This window comes from Balaenoptera musculus, chromosome 7, assembly GCF_009873245.2.
Source record: "Balaenoptera musculus isolate JJ_BM4_2016_0621 chromosome 7, mBalMus1.pri.v3, whole genome shotgun sequence".
Classification (NCBI taxonomy): Eukaryota; Metazoa; Chordata; class Mammalia; order Artiodactyla; family Balaenopteridae; genus Balaenoptera; species Balaenoptera musculus.
The window spans coordinates 94,145,228-94,163,741 of record NC_045791.1 but is presented as its reverse complement, the minus strand read 5'-3'; the positions used below and the strand labels follow the sequence as shown (position 1 = coordinate 94,163,741).

The 18,514-nt window shown below is 39.6% G+C and overlaps 2 protein-coding genes across 9 annotated transcripts in view; one reads left to right on the top strand and one right to left on the bottom strand.

Annotated features, from left to right (window-relative positions):
* The window catches only part of CNOT9 (CCR4-NOT transcription complex subunit 9), a 28,301-nt gene extending 18,765 nt beyond the window's left edge, over positions 1 to 9,536 (bottom strand). The window contains exon 1 of the mRNA XM_036859074.1: positions 9,146 to 9,536. Within this exon, the coding sequence (XP_036714969.1) occupies positions 9,146 to 9,169 (24 nt within the window). The 5' untranslated portion in view covers positions 9,170 to 9,536. The remainder of the gene's footprint in view (positions 1 to 9,145) is intronic.
* USP37 (ubiquitin specific peptidase 37) overlaps positions 9,413 to 18,514 on the top strand; it is a 94,445-nt gene continuing 85,343 nt past the window's right edge. For 3 of the 8 annotated variants that reach the window (XM_036859071.1, XM_036859064.1, XM_036859072.1), the window contains exons 1-4: positions 9,735 to 9,931; positions 13,952 to 14,047; positions 16,564 to 16,637; positions 18,287 to 18,511. In XM_036859071.1, coding sequence (XP_036714966.1) covers positions 18,356 to 18,511 — 156 coding nt within the window. In that variant the 5' untranslated portion in view covers positions 9,735 to 9,931; positions 13,952 to 14,047; positions 16,564 to 16,637; positions 18,287 to 18,355. Of the gene's footprint in view, positions 9,462 to 9,734; positions 9,932 to 13,951; positions 14,094 to 15,518; positions 15,603 to 16,563; positions 16,638 to 18,286; positions 18,512 to 18,514 lie in introns of those variants that run through there. The other 5 variants (XM_036859070.1, XM_036859065.1, XM_036859066.1 and 2 more) reach the window with 5 other exon arrangements.

Sequence of the window (18,514 nt, the reverse complement as noted above, 5' to 3'; positions counted from 1 at the left end):
TACTACATAGCCCCTTAAAAAAGAGTTAGCTCTATACTGTGCTGATACTAAATAAGAAACAAAAAAAACCCCAAAAAGAGTGCAGAACAGCATATACGCTTCCATTAACACACACATATATTCTTATATATTGATATACAACATTTCTAGAAGGACACATAAGAAACTGTTAACAGTAGTTACCTCTAAGGTTGGAATGTATATGGGAGACCTACTTGTCATTGTATACAATAAAATCTTCTGCATGTAGTTTAAACCTTTTTTAACCATGTGCCTATGATGGTTTTTGAAAGAAAAAAGCCTCCCCCCATTGCTCTTCCTTCCCCAGTAATTCCAGCATCCCCCACCATGAAGCAGAAAATCTATGTAATTTGGAAAAGTTCCCCCCTCTAATGATTCTTATACATATTGTACCTCCACCCCTTGGAGATTCATTCACTCCTTACTCATGTAGGGACTATATAAACAGAACATGCTTTCATTATTGTGCTAAAGAATCTCAATATTACAAAAAATTTGAGCACTTCTATAATTCTGCACATTTGTCAAATAGGCTTGTTACCTTGGTTAAGTCCCTTAACTATTCTTATCTGGAAGATAAGATAGGAGACTAGAAAAATGATTACCATTGCTATTTCTGGCTCTAAAGTCCTAACAAATTCATGGTGATTTCCATCCCTAGACCAATATTTTCTCACTTAATTTCCCCCAAAACCACGAGGAATTATAGGGTAGGTAGACAGAAAAAAGGGATCTACACTTGCAGATGAAACTACTAATGCTCAGAGGAATTAACTTGCTCAATTCACCCAAGTATAAAGTTGCATATTCCAATCTTTCTTGAACCATATTACACCAGTTTCTCACACTATGCACATGTTCCCACTACACCTTAGTGTGATAGAATCATGCCCTACCCATGGCACAGATATAAAAATGAGGAACAAAAAGGACAGCTGTCTTTCCTGAAGAACAGAATGAAGTCTAAGATGGACTATGAGGAGTAGTCACATTTACTCGAGCTGAACAATCGCCTTCTATAAATGGAAGCTTGATTAGAAGCTTTTAGTTTAACGTTTATCATTTCTCTTGCTTGCTAGAATGAACCACAAGGTGTTCTGCTAAACGGACTAAAATACCACGTAACTTAAGTCCTCTTTAAGTGCCTCAGAGTAATCTGCTAAAAGCTGTTTTGTAATTCCCATCAGTGATGCTCCTCAAGAAAACATAGGCTCCTAGATGATGTAGAAGGAATAGGGTAGTTTTCCTGCCCTCCGCTCCCAACAGCAAAAACAGTATGGTCCAAGCACTTGACTTTTCTATGTTGCCACAGATAGGCCCTTGACTTTAAAAATTATTTTTGGAAATGTAATTCCCACCAGAAGATAGGATACGTTTATATTTAGAGTATTACATCACCTTAAAAGCTCAGTAAAAACAAGGGCTAAAATTTTAGCTTTGGGTTTCCTGCCCACAGTCTCTTGGATGACCCACAATCCTAAAGAGGGCCCCACAGACAATGCTCCAGCAATATAGTATCTATCCTGATTAGTCATTACTCATTCCTAGAGGCCTGTCATCCAGACACCACCATCAGTAAACTCCATCACCCTCTCTAGAGCGTCAATGTGTGACTTGTACCCAGCACCCTGCACCCTATCCTGTCCTGGGGTACCCTAGGTGAACAACGCCAGGCTGCACTGGTAGACACCAGTCAGCATATTGTGGCTTCTGAACACCAGGTCCTATCTCCACATATTCCGTTTCCAGAGCTGGTTTGACTACAGCAGAGGAGATCGTGCCCCTGGAGTGGTGCTGGCGCTCTGGAGGGTCAATATCTGGTGCCTACTTGGGTCCCTAAGGCCATGATCTCCTGCTGCCAGTAATACTCCAACTTCTGAAGCTGCTTGTGGGAACTGCAGCCTCCATTGGACTTTAGTTCTAAGAGAGCTAGGGACGTCAGGTGGGTGGTAATGTGGCCCTCAGGTATAAGCTTAGAGATGAGTTCTGCAGCCACTCTAACAACGAGAAGGCAGTTAGGGCAGTTTGGTACCAGGAAATATCTGAGGTAGGGACCCTCCTTTTCATCACCCCTGGTGAATTTTGCCCCAAATTTAATAGGAGGAGTTAGTTTAAACCCACTGAATACCTATTTGTTATTGGATGAATACAATTATTTCTTAAAATAAAAGTGAGAGCTCACATACATAGTGCTTACTCTGTTAGGCACTGTCTTAAATAAATACTTGTCATTACCACCCTCATTTCATAGATGAGAAAACTGAGAAGTTATTTAAAAGTTAAGTGGCAAAGCCCAGGATTTGCATTCAGGCGGTCTGGCAGCAGAGTCCATACTCTTAACTGCCTCGCTAATGCTGCTTCTCACTTGCCTGAAAGATTAGGTCTGATCTAAACACAACTTTCCAAAAAACTATTTACTGTGACCTAGACAAAAGAGATAGGAAATACATAAAAATCTCAGACAAAAATTAAAATGTTAACTGCTGTTAGTTCAGCAGAATCTGAAAAACAATCAGCACCCCTGAACAGTATCATTGATACTAGGAGAAATTCTCTACTTATTGAGATTATGAGGTACTTAATAACCATCATTTTAATGGGAAAAGTCGGTGAAATAGTTTGACATAGTTCCATATGTCAAATCATGGCTCAGGTGGGCATAATTTAGCTAGTGATAACCACCAACACACACACACACACACACACACACATCCCTTCCCTACCTACATCAACAAGTAATTTTATAACACACAAGGAAATTTAGTTATTTTGGAGAAAAAGGAAGTATTTTTACTCTTTTTTTTATTTTTATTTTTTGGCCGTGCTGCTTGCCTTGAAGGATCTTGGAACCCGGGACCCGGCAGTGAAAGCGCCAAGTCCTAACCACTGGACCGCCAGGGAATTCCCATATTTTTACATTTTGAATTATGCACTGATTTCTACATTAACTTGTATTACCAGACGATTGATAAAATACTTTGGACTTAATCCCTGAATAAAGCCCCAAAGCACAACTCCAGCATCTTACTAGATCTTTTTTTTTTTTTTTTTTTTTTAAAAACAGCATGCCGATGTTAATTTTTATTTATTTATTTATTTATTTTACTTATGGCTGTGTTGGGTCTTCGTTTCTGTGCGAGGGCTTTCTCTAGTTGTGGCAAGCGGGGGCCACTCTTCATCGCGGTGCGCAGGCCTCTCACTATCGCGGCCTCTCTTGTTGCGGAGCACAGGCTCCAGACGCGCAGGCTCAGCAATTGCGGCTCACGGGCCCAGTCGCTCCGTGGCATGTGGGATCTTCCCAGATCAGGGCTCGAACCCGTGTCCTCTGCATTAGCAGGCAGATTCTCAACCACTGCGCCACCAGGGAAGCCCCACTAGATCTTGATGGTAACAAAAACCCCAACTGCATCTGACTCTCCTTCTGAATCCCAAAGATCATTTAGGCACACCTGTCACAAAAATGTTAGAATCTGAAAATTGATGCCTTCCTAAAAGGGAGTGGGAAGTAAAAGAGGGGGTGGGGCAGATGAGGAAAGAGAGGGAACTGTATTGTACTTTTATTTATTTATTTTAAAAAATTAATTTATTTATTGGCTGTGTTTGGTGTTCGTTGCTGTACACAGGCTTTCTCTAGTTGCGGTGAGCTGGGGCTATTCTTTGTTGCGGTGCGCAGGCTTCTCATTGTGGTGGCTTCTCTGGTTGCGGAGCACGGGCTCTAGGTGCGAGGGCTTCAGTAGTTGTGCCACGCGGGCTAGGCTCCAGAGCGCAGGGTCAGTACTTGTGGCACAGGGGCTTAGTTGCTCCGCGGCATGTGGGATCTTCCCAGACCAGGGATCAAACCTGTGTTCTCTGCATTGGCAGGCGGATTCTTAACCACTGCGCCACCAGGGAAGTCCCTGTATTGTACTTTTAAAAAACATGGTTTCATTGAATGATCACAGCACCGTCGTTATCATCCTCCTTTTACAACTGATGGAACTATGAGTAAACGGTGGGCAGACTTCCTCCTCCTCCAATTCTCTATTTAAAGATTACCTCTAAAGATTCCTAGTTCAATTGCTACAATTCTTTAATTTATAATTTACTAATATTTTCTGAGGCTGTGGCTGATACAATCTACTAGCACACACCGTCCAGTGGCAGAGAAGCTAATTTACCTGACTTCCCTTTTGGAGACTACCTAACTTAAACACATTAACAATAATGGCAGGATACTACCACAAGAGCAGAGGTTAGCATTTCTTGAATTGAAATCTCTGGATCTTTTCCTTAGAAAAATACACAATTGAAAATTGTTTTGCACATAATTTATTTTTACCTAAAATTTACACATAATTTCAGGGAATTCATAGATCCTGCCTGTACCCCTTTTACAGACCTAGAATTAAGAACATGTTTATCAAGTTTAAGAATAAGAAAGACCTTGGGAATTCCCTGGTGGTCCAGTGTTTAGGACTCTGACCTTCCACTGCAGGGGGCCCGGGTTTGATCCAGGGATCAGGGAACTAAAATCCTGCAAGCCACGTGTAGTGTGGCCAAAAAAGAATTAAAAATAAATAAAAATAAAAATAATAGGAAAGACCTTGATTTGCAAGCAACTACACAAGTACCTAACTGGAATGCACACTGGATTGGGAGCTAGAAGTGGCTTCAAAACAGTTTTGCCATTTTTACAATTGTGTGACCTAGAATAAATCATTTACTTTTCTAAGCCTCCATTTTATCATTGGTTATATGAGGGAACTAAATTAATTATCAAAGTCTCAGCTCTAAAATCTCAAAAATTTCTTTCTTTAGTTACAAGTGAGAGACTAATCTAACTGGCTACAAAAAAATCAATTTTATTAAGGTACAATTTGCATACAATAAAACTTTTAAGGGCACCCATTTAAGTGTACATTTCAATGAATTTTGAGAAACCTATATACCCAAGTAACCACCACCACAATCAAGATAAATTACTGGACATTCCATTATCTCCCCCAAATTCTCTATATTCCTTTCAGAAAACCCCACACTCAGCCCTCCACTATAGACTAGGTTTGATTTTTCTAGGAACTTTTAATAGGAGGCAATGTTTATTGAACATACTATGTGCCAGTCACTGTGGATTACCTCAAATTATTCTCAAAATTCTAAGAGGAAACAGGTTCAGGGAGGTTTAATATACTAAAGTTCACACGAACAAGTATATGGCAGATTTACATTTAAACTCCAGTCTACTTCTCTATAGAATCAGTGAGTCCTACTTGGTCTACAGGATTGAAATCACAAATATTCCTCCAAGTTGAAGAAATTATTTAAGAACCCAATACAGAAGTTTAAGTTTGATATTCTGTTACAGTTGGATTTGAGTAAATAGTGGGTTCAATTAACATACCCAGAGGCAAAGTCATTTATGAGAAGTCTGATATGGACTATTAGTTATCACCCTCAACACTTCCAACATCAAAAACAAGATCAATTACATGTAACTATATACTTTTAGCTATAACCTGCTTAGAGTCAGTGGTCCTTTCCTTTTAACAAATGTGTTAAAAAATGTACTATCAACTAGGAGGGACTCATTCCCCTCTTTCCTGTTTATTGGTTTATATGTGGAAAATGTATTTCAAGTAACTTTTTTCTTTCAGTGAAGCTTAATAAGACATTTATCAAAGTGAGTCACCAATGGTTACTCCAAGTGTCACTAACACAGGGTACTGATAGTTGGTCTTCCACTTCCGAAAAATCTTAACAGAATGTGAAAAGAAGATATTTAGAACTTAGAAAAGATCCACATTTACCCATAAATGGGAAAGAAATATGATTCCCCCTCTTGAGTAAACTAAAAAATTGTTGTTGATGGCTTTCTTAAACAGAAAATGGCCAAATCTATCAATAAAATTTCATGTTCGAGGACCAAAACAGCTGTTGGTTTTCTTATCGATGAATATGTGATAGTGAATAAAAAATGGAATTAGACTGAAATAGAGATTATTTCTGAAGTCTGGAGATGACTCAACACGTGGCTTTGGGTGTCTACATAATGATGATATAACAAGAAAACACACTTTCTTAATAGTGCCAAAGGGAAATACTAAATTAGCTTAACTATCCTCATATCTTTACAAAATAAGGGCCAGAATGTTCTTCAAAATAACTTTTTAAAAATGGAAGTGAATAAACAAAGAAAAGTTGGTTAATTTGCTTAAATCTTCAACAGGAGACAGTTGTCTGAATTAGATCCTTCAGAGTGCATCATGTTCTTTCTACTTGCCAAAGAGGAGGGGTCTAGCACTGCTTCAACAAAGAGATACAAAATGACTAATGCAGCTGCTGGTTACGTGGAAAGTGAGGAAAAAGCAAGGGTTTAAGGATGTCAGAATTGCCACTGGAAATTAGTGGGGAAAAAAACCAAAAAACAAAGCATACCCAATGCATCTCCTAAAGGTTTACGTTTGCTGTTTTAGATCACATAGCATAACATTCATCACAAAAGACCCATGGTATGTGAAGATCTGTGGTTCTATTAAGCTGAAGCAGTCTTCAAGGTCCACAACAGGTGATCTGTTACTTTGCTGAGGCAGGAATTAGAGTCCCAAGGCTTAAGTGTGGGAGCAAGTCTTTTAACCAATGAATGAACCTAGCCAACCCCTGAGCACTTTCTTATTCTTATTTAATACAATCCTGTGGGGTATTTCTGTTTCTATTTAGTAGATGTGAGAAAGAAATTATATTCTGCAATGGCAATAATGAAGATATTAGGATGTATCCTGCAAAGAATGAGAAGAGTCCAGTATACTACAAATTGCTGGCATAATAAAATACTAAAGGAAAGAGTCAAAATTTAAGACATATCCCAAATGATCTCAATTCCTCCATCTAGTGAATAACATCCTGCATTTGTATGTGATCACATTCTCCTTTGATAGTACTATCTCCCTAGATGAAGTGATTTACTTGTTATTCAAAAAAAGAAATAAAGATACACACAAATTTTTATCATTAGACAAAAAGTAAGCATCTTCTCAAGCTGTTTAGATTATTGCAGGCACTGCTGCATGTATTATTAACTCCTCAGCTTTTAGTGAGGGATATATACCATTAGTGTCCCTTTACCCAGATCAGAATAACACAGGCAGTTTAGCCTAATGGAAGGCATTAAGGGTTGGGAAAGAGGTGGCTCAACTTTTTTTTTGCTTCAGATTCACTAACCAAATATTCCAGTGAATGAGTGGTACAAATGAACTTGTCAGAGCTTTTGTGTAGTCCAAACAGCATAACAGGTGAAAAAGTATCAAAAGCTCAATTTCTAAATAAAGGTAAGGCACTGTAAATTTACTTGAAGAAACATGTACTGAGTATTTTAAGTAATGAACCACAGCTCTAATGGCTGTTCAAAAGATGTATTAGGGAGCAACTAAAAAGAAAAGGAATTGAATAGGTAGAGTCTGGGGAGGCACAGGGGAAAGAGCAGCTTGGTATCAAAGCCTAGAGAAGACAACCAGATTTTGAGAGATGGACGAGCCAAACTTAGCAGAATCCTTTGTTTAACCTGCCCCCCTCCTACCAGCAACAACCTCATTTTCTGACTAGCTTCTTCCCATATTACATGTAAAATCTGGAAGAAACAAAAAAGCTGGGGAAATTGCAGTCACCTAGTTAAGAGATATATAAAAGGTACCTCTCTCTGTGAAAGGTTACAAACACTTTAGAAACATGGTGCCAGGAGGCAGAGATGCCACTGGCCCTGGAAATGACAATGCTGTCTGTAGCCTAGTCACACTCAGCTCACTTTCTGACTTTAAATTTAAAGTTGAGACAACTTTTGTCTTCTATTTAGGATTTATGTTATTTTGCCTGGTAATGCAACTTTAGTATATTACTTTCTCTTTAAGTCACTTCACCTTGGTGAAACTGAAAAAGCTGGATGGGCATTCAGAAGAATATGCTCAAATCACAAGATCCTGTCTGCCCATTACGGCTATTTGCTCTCAGTAGTCACCTCCCTCATCTATACCGCGTCATTCAGCAAAATATTTGAGCCCTTACTTGGTGCCAGGAACTGACCTGGCACTGGAGTAACCATATAAACAGGACCCACATGATCCCTGTCCCTGACCTCAAAAGGGGGACAAATAACAAACAAGTAAATGAATACAAAAATTACAAGTTGGGATCAATTCTTTGAAGGGTACTCTAACAGAGAAAAGTTGGGGGGTTACAGAACTACTTTAAATAGGGCGGTCAGGGACGGCAACTCTAGGGAGATTAAGACAGAGACCTGAGGGAAAAGGAGCCGGACACCCACATGGATGGGTGTGTGTGTGTGTGTGTGTGTGTAAGAGATGCAACCTGGAGTGGAAAAGCGTTAAGTAGAAGAGATGGAACGGCGGCCAGTGTAGCTGGAGCCTGCGGAGCAAGTGACATAAGAGGCTGAAAACCTGGGTAAGGAACATAACGTTCAGGGAGGGCCTTGTAGGCCAAGGCAAAGAGTTTGGATTTTCTCTCAACGCAATTGGAGACCACAGGGTTACTTCACACAGATTAATTTACACTATCTGTTTTTCTTGGTAAAGGATCACGCTAGTAAAATGAGATGTGTGAAAAAAGGTTTTAAGCGCAGAGAACCGTCAGTCGGACATAATAACTATTCGCTTCTCCGGGTCTCGGATTTTGCATCTGTAAAGCAAGTGGTTTGAGCTAGAAGCCATTTCCTCCCCGCCGCGATGTGCCTAGGCAGGGAGTTCCGAGAGCACGGGCAGTGTCAGGCGGACTGCGGAAGTCCCCTCGCCCCCGCCAACGCCAAGCACGCAACTGGCGCCCTGAAACTGTTGGTCAGCGAAATGAATCAATGAATGGCCCGTCCGGGCCGCGAGAGAGGCGCTCCAGCCGCGGGACCAGGCCCCGGGGCCAGAAAAGAACGCGCTACGCGGCGTCAGAGGCCGCGGGAGCTGGCCGGCGAGGAAAGTGGGGGCCGGCTCCGCCACAGCCAAGCGCGGCGAGGAGGGGGGCCGGGACCTCGTGGGTTGAGGGCAGGAGGAGCAGGACTCCCGGCCCGACACAGGGAGCTGGGAGAAAAGGCCGAAACGCCAGGCTGAGGTGGCGTTCTGGGCCCAGGCTGGGCAGCCCAGTCACTTACCGCAGCCGTCGCCAGACTGTGCATGTTGGGAGCGGCCGCCGCTCTCCTCCCACCGCCGGACACGCCCGACCCGCGTCCCAGCTTCAGCGCCTCTACCGCCAAAGCAGATGAGCCGCCGCAGCCGCCATCCGCCTCCGGCTCGCTCCGCCCCTTCGCAGCCCCTCTGACCTTTCACCCCTGACCCCGCCCACACAAACTCTTCCCGCCTCTCAGCTCTTGGAGTTAACAGTCCTAGAGTTTGTCCTTTGTCCCTTAAGTTTCAGGACCGGAAGGACATCCGCCACCTACTAGTCCCCGCATCCCCGGCTTGGAGCAGGTATCTCCAGAAAAGGGCGTGAACTCTGACCCTTCTCCGGAGGCCAGTGAAGGGCGGGAAAAGCTGGGCAGTCCCGGGAGGACAAGTAGTGCGCATGCCCAACTGGGCTGAGTAGGAGGGAAAGGGTGGGAGGGCGAAAGTGAGTGAAGTAGGAAGTGCGCATGCGTACTACTGTCAGGGCTGGGGCGAAACTTCGCTCGGTACTGGGGCGGGGCGAGGGCGTGGAAGGGGCGGAGTTTTCAGGCTGGCGCGCATGCGCCTCATCTGCTCGCGCCGGGTGTGCGTGCGTGCGTGCGTGTTTGCGTGTGGTCACAGTTCCCGCCATCAGCCGCTCTCCCTGACTGGGGGAGCGAGCGGCCCCTCTCTTTCGTGCCCGGTGTCCCTTCCTTCCTAACCCCCGGCTCCTCCCCCTCCGCGCGGACTCCGTGCTTCCGGCAGGCCTGTCCGAGGCTCCGAACTCGCAGGCACAGGTAAGGTGGGCCCGGCGAGCGTCTCAACTGAGCCGTTTTACCCTGGCGCCCCGACCCTGGCTCCCCGACCCTGGCTCCCCCAGCCCCCCCGGCCCACCCACCCAGTGCAGTCCGCCCACTTGGCGTTCACTCTTCTGGAGTTCGCCCCGCTGCTGCTCAGCCCGCCCCCATCCTCGCGACGCCCCCTCTGGCCTCACAGGTACTCCACTTAGGTCTTTTCCCAGGCTTTTCCTCTTCTTTGACCTGGTCTTTACTGTCACTCGCTCCGTCTGCGACCCGAACCTGACCCTTCTTTGCTAGGGGCTGTCGTCCGCCACTCGTCCCTTAGGAGGCCTGCTGTCCCTTCAGGTGACTTCCGTTGCCGCACGTCCATCAGGCCTTGGGATATGATACTGTTTCACTCTCTTGACTGTTCTTCACCTTCTCTCCTAACCATTTCTCACTAAAAGGCATGATTTGTATTTTTTAATGCCTTTGGTTGGTCCCCATCTCTAGCCATCAGATCAGGTTGTCAGGTTTACCTGTTTTAGGTCATGATCCGTGAAAGGAAATGATAATTGATGACAAAATTCTGTGTCTGAAGAGTTGGCCTGTAGTGGTTTTGTAATCCTTTCAAAATTTAGGCTCTGTGTAAATATCTTTTTTGGGGTGGCAGTGTCTGAGAAGTCTCTAACAGGAAAAGCTATCTAACAGAGGATGTCAAGTAGGCAGTTGGGATATACTGGGTTGGAGCTCAGAGGAGAGCTCTGAGCTGGATATATAGGTAAACGTATATAATATATAGATGTCATCTGTCATGTTGATAGTAATTGAAGCTATGGATGTGGATGAAATTGCCTAAAGAGAGTACAGTGCTAGAAAAGAAAGGGAGGAGCACCTGAGGGATTCTTGGTGTTTAGTAATCAGATAGAGGAGTCCAAGTCTTGTAGAAAAGGTAAAGGAAGTTATCAATAATGTTGAATTCTGCTGAAATGTAAAGTTGAATGAGGACTGAAAGGCCTGTTGACATCAAAGTAATCGATTATCATAGGGAGAGATGTTTGATGGAGTAAAATGGTTATCTGGGTTCAGTCCTAGGTTGTTCTCCTTTTACTCTTCCCTTCCACCCTATGCTTTAAATTCTACCTGTATATTGATGAGAAGTTTTATTTCCAGCGTGTTCCTTTTGTTTTCAGCTCAAGATCTAAATAGCCAACTGTCTGCTTGACATCTCAACTTGATTTTTTTTCTTAGGAATTTCAAATATAACATGTCTGAAACCAGTCTTAATTCTCTCCATACCCAAATGCTTTCTCTTCTGGTATCCTATTTCATTAAGTGGTATATCCATTTATCCATTTACATAGTATAGAAACCTGAAAGCCCTCATCCCATGTATCTATACCCTCTTCAAGTTCTGTTTATTCTTACTTTCATTATATGTCTTGAATCTATTTCTGTACATTTTCATTAGCACTTTTCTAGTTCAAGCCACAGTCCTCTCTCACCTGGACTTAATGTTTCCTATATTCTCATCTGTAAAGTGGGAATAATAATCACCTTATTGGATTGCTATGAGGATTAAATTAAATAACCATGGTAAGCACCTGACGTAGAGTAAATAGCCAGTGAGCATTCATTGTTATTGTAATTGTCTTTATAAGCTGAATCACTTCAATACTCTCCTGTCTGGTTGTCCTAATTTCTTTCATTCTTGCTCCTTTCACTCTCTTCCCCAGACCCAAACAAACCACATCACTTTTCCATTCAGCAGTAACACATCATTTCTCTGCTTAAAAGCCCACCCCGGTCCTTAAATCAGGTACCCTATTATAATCTTTCATCATGCCTGAACTTTATACCATTTTTCAGAACTTTTAATTGTATATTTACTTGTGTGATTATTTAAAATGTGTCTTCTACTAGAATATGGGTTAGGAACTATTTCATTTCTATTTCTCAGGAATTTGTTAAATGAATAAATAAATTGGAGCTTGCTATAAGAAGCATCATGTCTTTGGGAAACACCAGCTTACTGATATTCTTGTCATCTGATGACAAGCATCTTTTTTCACTCTGCAGACAAATTAAAGGACACAAAAAACCAAAGGGTTATCCAGCTTTGGATGATTTTACCCATTCTTATGTCAGAATCATTCAGATTTTAGACTCTTTGAATTGGAGATAAACTTTATCTAGGTCAACTTCTCTCTTTACTTTCAGCGACCACACTAATTTTATCTCTTTGTGCATTTGTTTTATGGATCTTTTTAGGAAAGAAAGCCCTTAGAAATCAGAGCAGTGGTTTATATATTTTAACAACAGGTTAAAGTATGAGACCAGTGAAGATGAGGTTTCCAAAAATATATAAAGGAAAATTCCATGTTTAAGTAAGTGGTTGGTGGTAGTTATGGAAGAAAATACTAAAATTTAATAATTCGTGTGTGTAGAACAGGATTTATGTTGAGAAATAGAAAATTAAAAGTAGGAGTGCCAAACACAGAAGCATTTGGATTTATTTTATAGATAGTGATGAGCTGTTAAAAATGTTTGGGAGAAAGTTTCAGTTAAGCAAGATGAATAAATTCTAGAGATAAGCCGTACAACATTGTACCTATAGTTAACAATACTGTATTGTACACTTCAACATTTGTTAAGAGGGTAGATCTCATGTTAAGTATTCTTACCATAGTAAAATAAAAATAATTTTTTTTTTAATGTTTGGGAGGGGAATTAGCATCAATAGCACGTATTTTCACATTTACTAAGTGCCTGTTATTTTGTTGGGAGTACAAAAGAAAAGACAGGGTCCCTCCACCCTCCCCCTGCCCCCTTTAGAGAGAAAGTTAAGGAGGCACACTTTAGTTGGTAAGAGATAAAAAGAACAGTCCTTTAGAAAGGGTATTATAGGGTAAAGGATTTATTGGATAGAAAAATCTTGAGAGAATGGAGACTGGAAAGTAGTTGCTACAAATCATTGGGGATGCAAGAAGGTAGTGGTTAAAAACATGGCTTCTGGTGCTAGACTTAGTTTTGTCTCTTACTGACTCTGTAACCATGGATAAATTACCTGATCTCTCTAAGCCTCAGTTTCCTCATTTGTAAAATAGAGAGATTAATAATCCCCATCCTTTAGGATTATTGTGACGATTATGAGATATTGCATGTATGGTGCTTAGTACTGTGCTTAGTAAATGTTGCATAATAAATATTAGGTGGGAAGAATGGCAAAGTGATGCATTTCTGAATTAGGGTAGTAGTGATGAAAAGACTGTGTTTTAGATAAATGAGAATGAGGTTAAAGCTGATGCTAAGATCTTTTTGCCTGAATGACAGTGGAAGGACAAATGTAGGGAAGTCTGGGGAGTCTCTTAAAGAGGGCGAGGACTGTGTCATGTTCACATGTGTATCCCTAACACAGTGCCAACAGATTGGAGTAGCTCAATAAATGATTTTTTACGAAGTGAACAAAGGAGTTTAAAGTTGAGGTTATAGTATTCAAGGAGGCAGTGAGAAATGTTTGGGTAGAGCTTCAGGGAAAGTTGAGGCTTTGAGAGGCCTAAATTTGGGAAACAAGCCCATGAAGTTAATTTTGAAAGAAAAGTAAAAACCAAGTTTACCCACCTTTTGAAATTTGTATCAACACATCATGGAAGTGGTATTTTAAGATTTAAGACATCATTATGTAACAATGTTTATAAAGTCAACAAAGGATATACTCTTTTTTTTCATTGCCTTCTTAGTTTCAAAATGTAGCAGGAGTAAATTAACCAAGACACAAATTGATGAAGGTGCATGGTCCTGGAGTCCCTTGTTTTCCACAGCAGATATATCCCTAGAGTTCTGTTGATTACGTGTGTGTGTGTGTGTGTGTGTGTGTGTGTATATGTGTAACTTGAGCATTAAATGTTTTCAGTAAAGTAATTTGTGGTTTTTAAGTAGTCAAAGGGTTAATTTTTGTTGTATAAATGATCACTTTAAAAAATTTTTAATTTTGTAAATGAGTTTTTTTTAAAAAAGGCACACTTATATTTTCTTTAGCTGAGTTGATGGCTCCCGGAGAACTGGCATAGCTGCAGAATATGAGTAGTTCCCCAAGAAGAGCGCATTGCCTTTGGCACAAGGATCAGAATAAAGGTGAATTGTTATTACATAGGGTTTTTCAGTAAAAAGTCACTGAAAAGTAAGTAATGTTTTTATTTTGGATATATGTTTCCAAGAGTATGCAAACTGGCAAGAATTGACAGTTTTCTTCTATTTTGTAGTAATAGTTTTGTGCTTTAGCATGCTTTCTTAAACCACAGAATACCCTCTGGATAAGAATGTTTTCAAAGCAGTACCTAAAATATGAGCATTTAAGTAACTGTAGAGGGTGTAGAAACATTCTTGTCAGTGTTGTTGATTGAGCTTTCATAGCCTGCTCAAAATTGAACAGTAATTTTAATAATAGTGAAGAAATTTAGGGAAAGGGGAATCTCTTTGGATGTACTTAAAGAATAATTGGGTTTTCTTGTACTTTGTCTTCCTAATATTGCTTTGATAGTGAATTAGCATTACAGAGTTCAGTGAAACCTTGTCTTTGTCCTAGGTTCATAGAAAGTTTAACTGTTACTAGATCATGCTAGATACCAAAAAGGAAACTTAGTGTTCTTTCTCTTAACCAAGTAGGGCAAACCCTGATAATATGATCAGTGTACAAAAGTAAATATAGTTAATTCATTTAGTGCAAGAGCAGATAATGGACTAGCTTGAGGCATTAAGAAAAAAATCTTATTGATTCTGCCAATTTTATGTCCTGTACCTTTTAGATTTTTTCTCATAGAAGAAAGAGAGATTGCTAATAGAAATGGTTAAGAAAATGTTCAATATCTGATGTAAAATTTTATACAAACCAAAACTGCATCAAAATGTTTGAGAATTATATCTAGAGAAATCATGTATTACATATAGAGAGAATTATATAGAGGGAAACAGAAGTAACCAATAAAGTTTTTTTATTGACCGTTCAGATCTTCACCTCCAAATCTTGTTAAATAATCTAATTTTTAAAAATATGTTTTTGTTGGAGGAATCAAGGTCAATGTCCTTTACTTGCATTTTGGTCTTTAAGGAAAGCAGTAAGATAATTGGGGTTTATGTTATTTGCTTTTAATTTGGCACCCTGACATAAGGAAAGATGAGGTAATTTGATAAACCTCTTTCTTTAAGTGTAGTTTCTTTATTGAACAGTAAATTATATGAATCCCAGTTTAGGCAAGTTTACTAATGTTTTTTGTTTTAATAATGCATTCTGTAACTACATATTCTTGTTTTTCACAAATGATTTTTCTCTCATTGAATCTTAACAAGATATGTGGACAGTTTTGCATTTAGGAGAAATTCAGATGCACATAGAAAAAGCCTAGATGTAGTATTCAGAAGATGAGGTATACAGTGCAGAGTGATACTCTTGTAGAGAGCTTAGTAAACATAATCCTATATTGGCCATATAAAAGGGATTTATGGTTCTGGTATCTGCTGCTGTATATTTTAACAGTAAATCGAATAAAGTTGATAGTGCTCATTTGTTCATTATTCTTGAATAATGAGTTTGTTTCTTGTGTGCTAGACACTGTCCTATTGGGGATGCAAAGACTAAAGAACATATTTCCTGTCTTCAAACAGCAGAGTCTAGCTAGGGAGAGACAAAGAGGTAAATAGACAGTTTATAATACAATATGATAAATGCTCTACTAGAGGTAAGCACAGGGTACAACAGAAGAGAAAAGCATTCAGTGCTGTCATTGTGGATATGGGGTGAGAGAAAAAGTGAAAGATAGCTGGGAAAGCCTTCTTAGAGAAGATAATATCTAAATTGAGTTTTGATTTTATAGCCAGGAGAAGAAAAAAAGGGGGGTGGTGGGGGATGGGGAGAGTAGGTAAAAATACTGCGGACGTAGACCACAGTGTGTGCAAAGGTACAGTGGCTTGAGAACATATGCCTTTTTTAGGGAAATTGTAGGTAGTTTAGATGGGTGGATTTGGAGGGTTTGTTGGGGATAGGGAGGTAAGCAGGGCCTGGATCATGAAGAGTGTTTATGCCATGTTAATGTGTCTAGATTGAATTGTGAGGGCATTGGGGAGCTGTTGAATGATATTGAGGAGAGTGATGTGATTTGATCTGAAGTTCACTATAAAGATGTCTGGAAGGTATATGGAGGTGGAAATGACAACTTTACCTTCCATTTCCAGTCCAATACCAATAATCATCAAGAGAGAAGTCAAAGATAACTCATGTTTCTGGCATGGGCAACTGGAGTAGGAGAGGGGCCACATATTCTTGGCAGTGCTGAGAGACAGAGTGGAAAAAATCTCAAGGCTATATCTAAATGATGAAGCACCAAATTATTAATTGTAAAAAAAAAGCATTACAAACACATTGCTGGTCCAGATTTTGTAGTTACTAGTTTGAGCAAAATGTCACATTAACAGGTCTGTAAACAGTAGTGGCCTTTATTACTTTGATGGATTCATACACCCAGCCAATTATACTATCTAAATCTGGCCACAATTAGGCACTCAAAAAATTTGATGAGATGAGTGAGTAATAGTAGAGGACTTACAATGCATAATACCTTTAACTATTCAAAGTGTTTTCATATCTCTCTTTAAAGTTATTCCTAGCTGTTTGATGTACAGCACCTAGAGGCCTCGAACTAGGATTCCCCAGGCTGTATTCTACCTACAGGTGGGTTTTGTTTGATTTGTGGCTTTTAAAAATAAGTTTGAATTCATTGCCCACAATTTGAAATGGGCAGTTGACATAAAATTTGGATGTCATTTTCTTGAAGAATTAGATGATCTGGCAATGCTAGGTTCACTGTTTCTACATGGCAAAACCGGCTAGATTTGAGTAGCAGTTTTCATATTCTGCCTGCCTAAGTCATTTGTGTCACCTACCTGGCCTCTATAGGCAGTGAGTTGGTGACCCTTGTTAACAAGTTATTTGTCTGGGATCTTTGGATAAAGAGGTGTTGCAGACAAGGAATAAATTCAGAAAGTGGACACTAATTCCATTCATATTGAAGCTGCTGCCTGTTGAGTGCCTAATGTGTGTTACTTCATTTAATATTGCAACACTATAGCATTTTCATATTCCTGTTTTACAGTTGAGAAAACTAGTTGTTAGGAAAGGTAAGTTACAAATTAGTAAGTGACAGAGCTGGCTCTTGATATGTAGATCTAGTATGCTTTTCCTTTGTACATATACTACTACTTTTAGCTTTTCTAGTTGAGCTGTTTAGGCAGAGGCAAAGTTTAATGATTTTTAATTTATTAAATTATAAGGAAGAATCTGTATTAGAGGCAATGTTTTTAGAGATTTGAAGGCTATAGTATAAATTTTGTTTTAATTTTAGATGATTGCATATATGTGTGTATGTGTCTAACACACGCACTCTTTGATAACATTTTTTGCTGTTACTGTAATTGCATTTACTTGCTGACATCTGGTAAGCTGGTTTGAAGAGTCTTAGACATTCTATCATTTCTGTAAGTATCAGAAGTTCACTTGGGAAATTTGAATATTTGTCAAAGATAAAATTGGTAAATATTCTTTCCAAGAATGGTAATATTAAGCATAAATGGTAGGTGGATCTTAGGAACAGGGTTTTTTTTTTGGTTTGGCTGTTTTCCCTAGAGAATAAATGATTTTCTCAAGTAATATAATTCTTTAGGTTAAACTAATTTGATTATTCTCACAATTATTTATTCATTTAAACTAATTTGGTTATTCTCACAATTAATTACTCATTATTCTCACAGTAGTTTATTATTTATTCACATATGGATATGCATAGACTACCAACTGGTAGAAAGAATTATTTGGTGATATGATTTGATGTTTTGCTAGGAACTCAATTCTAACAAATGGAGTCAGCTGACTGAAAATATATTTTTACTTATATTTGAAATTCAAGATCCTTTAGCATCATGAAGGAAGGTAAAAGTTGCTCATATTGCCATGGGCACTCACACTGAGAATGGAATCTTTAGTATTCCTGATTGTCTTGCCTTTAGTGGCAGCAGTATGGTTGTTAATGGTACAAAATGCAAAATTTAGACACTAATGGACACGGGTACACGGCAAAGGAGAGAACATGTGCAGAAAAAATAAAAGGGGGGTAAATTCAGTCACTGAATGTCAGTGACTGCTTCATTTGTTTTTCTTACCTGTGCCATCCAGCTAACCAAAGCCTTTGAGGATACTTAGTAAGAGGTAGTTTATTGAAATGGAGAAAAGGACATAAGATGGTTCATTAAATGTTCTCTTTCAAACTCTTGTTTTAATCACTAGTAAATTGTAACTTATTATTTTATTTTATTTTTCTTCCTTAGAATCTGTCAGGTGAAGGTATATTTTTTTCTTTTTAATTTGGCTAGAAGCAATTTATTTTTAAAGAAAGTATGTCTCCTCTGAAGATACATGGTCCTATCAGAATTCGAAGTATGCAGACTGGGATTACAAAATGGAAAGAAGGATCCTTTGAAGTTGTGGAAAAAGAGAATAAAGTCAGCCTAGTAGTTCACTACAATACTGGAGGAATTCCAAGGATATTTCAGGTA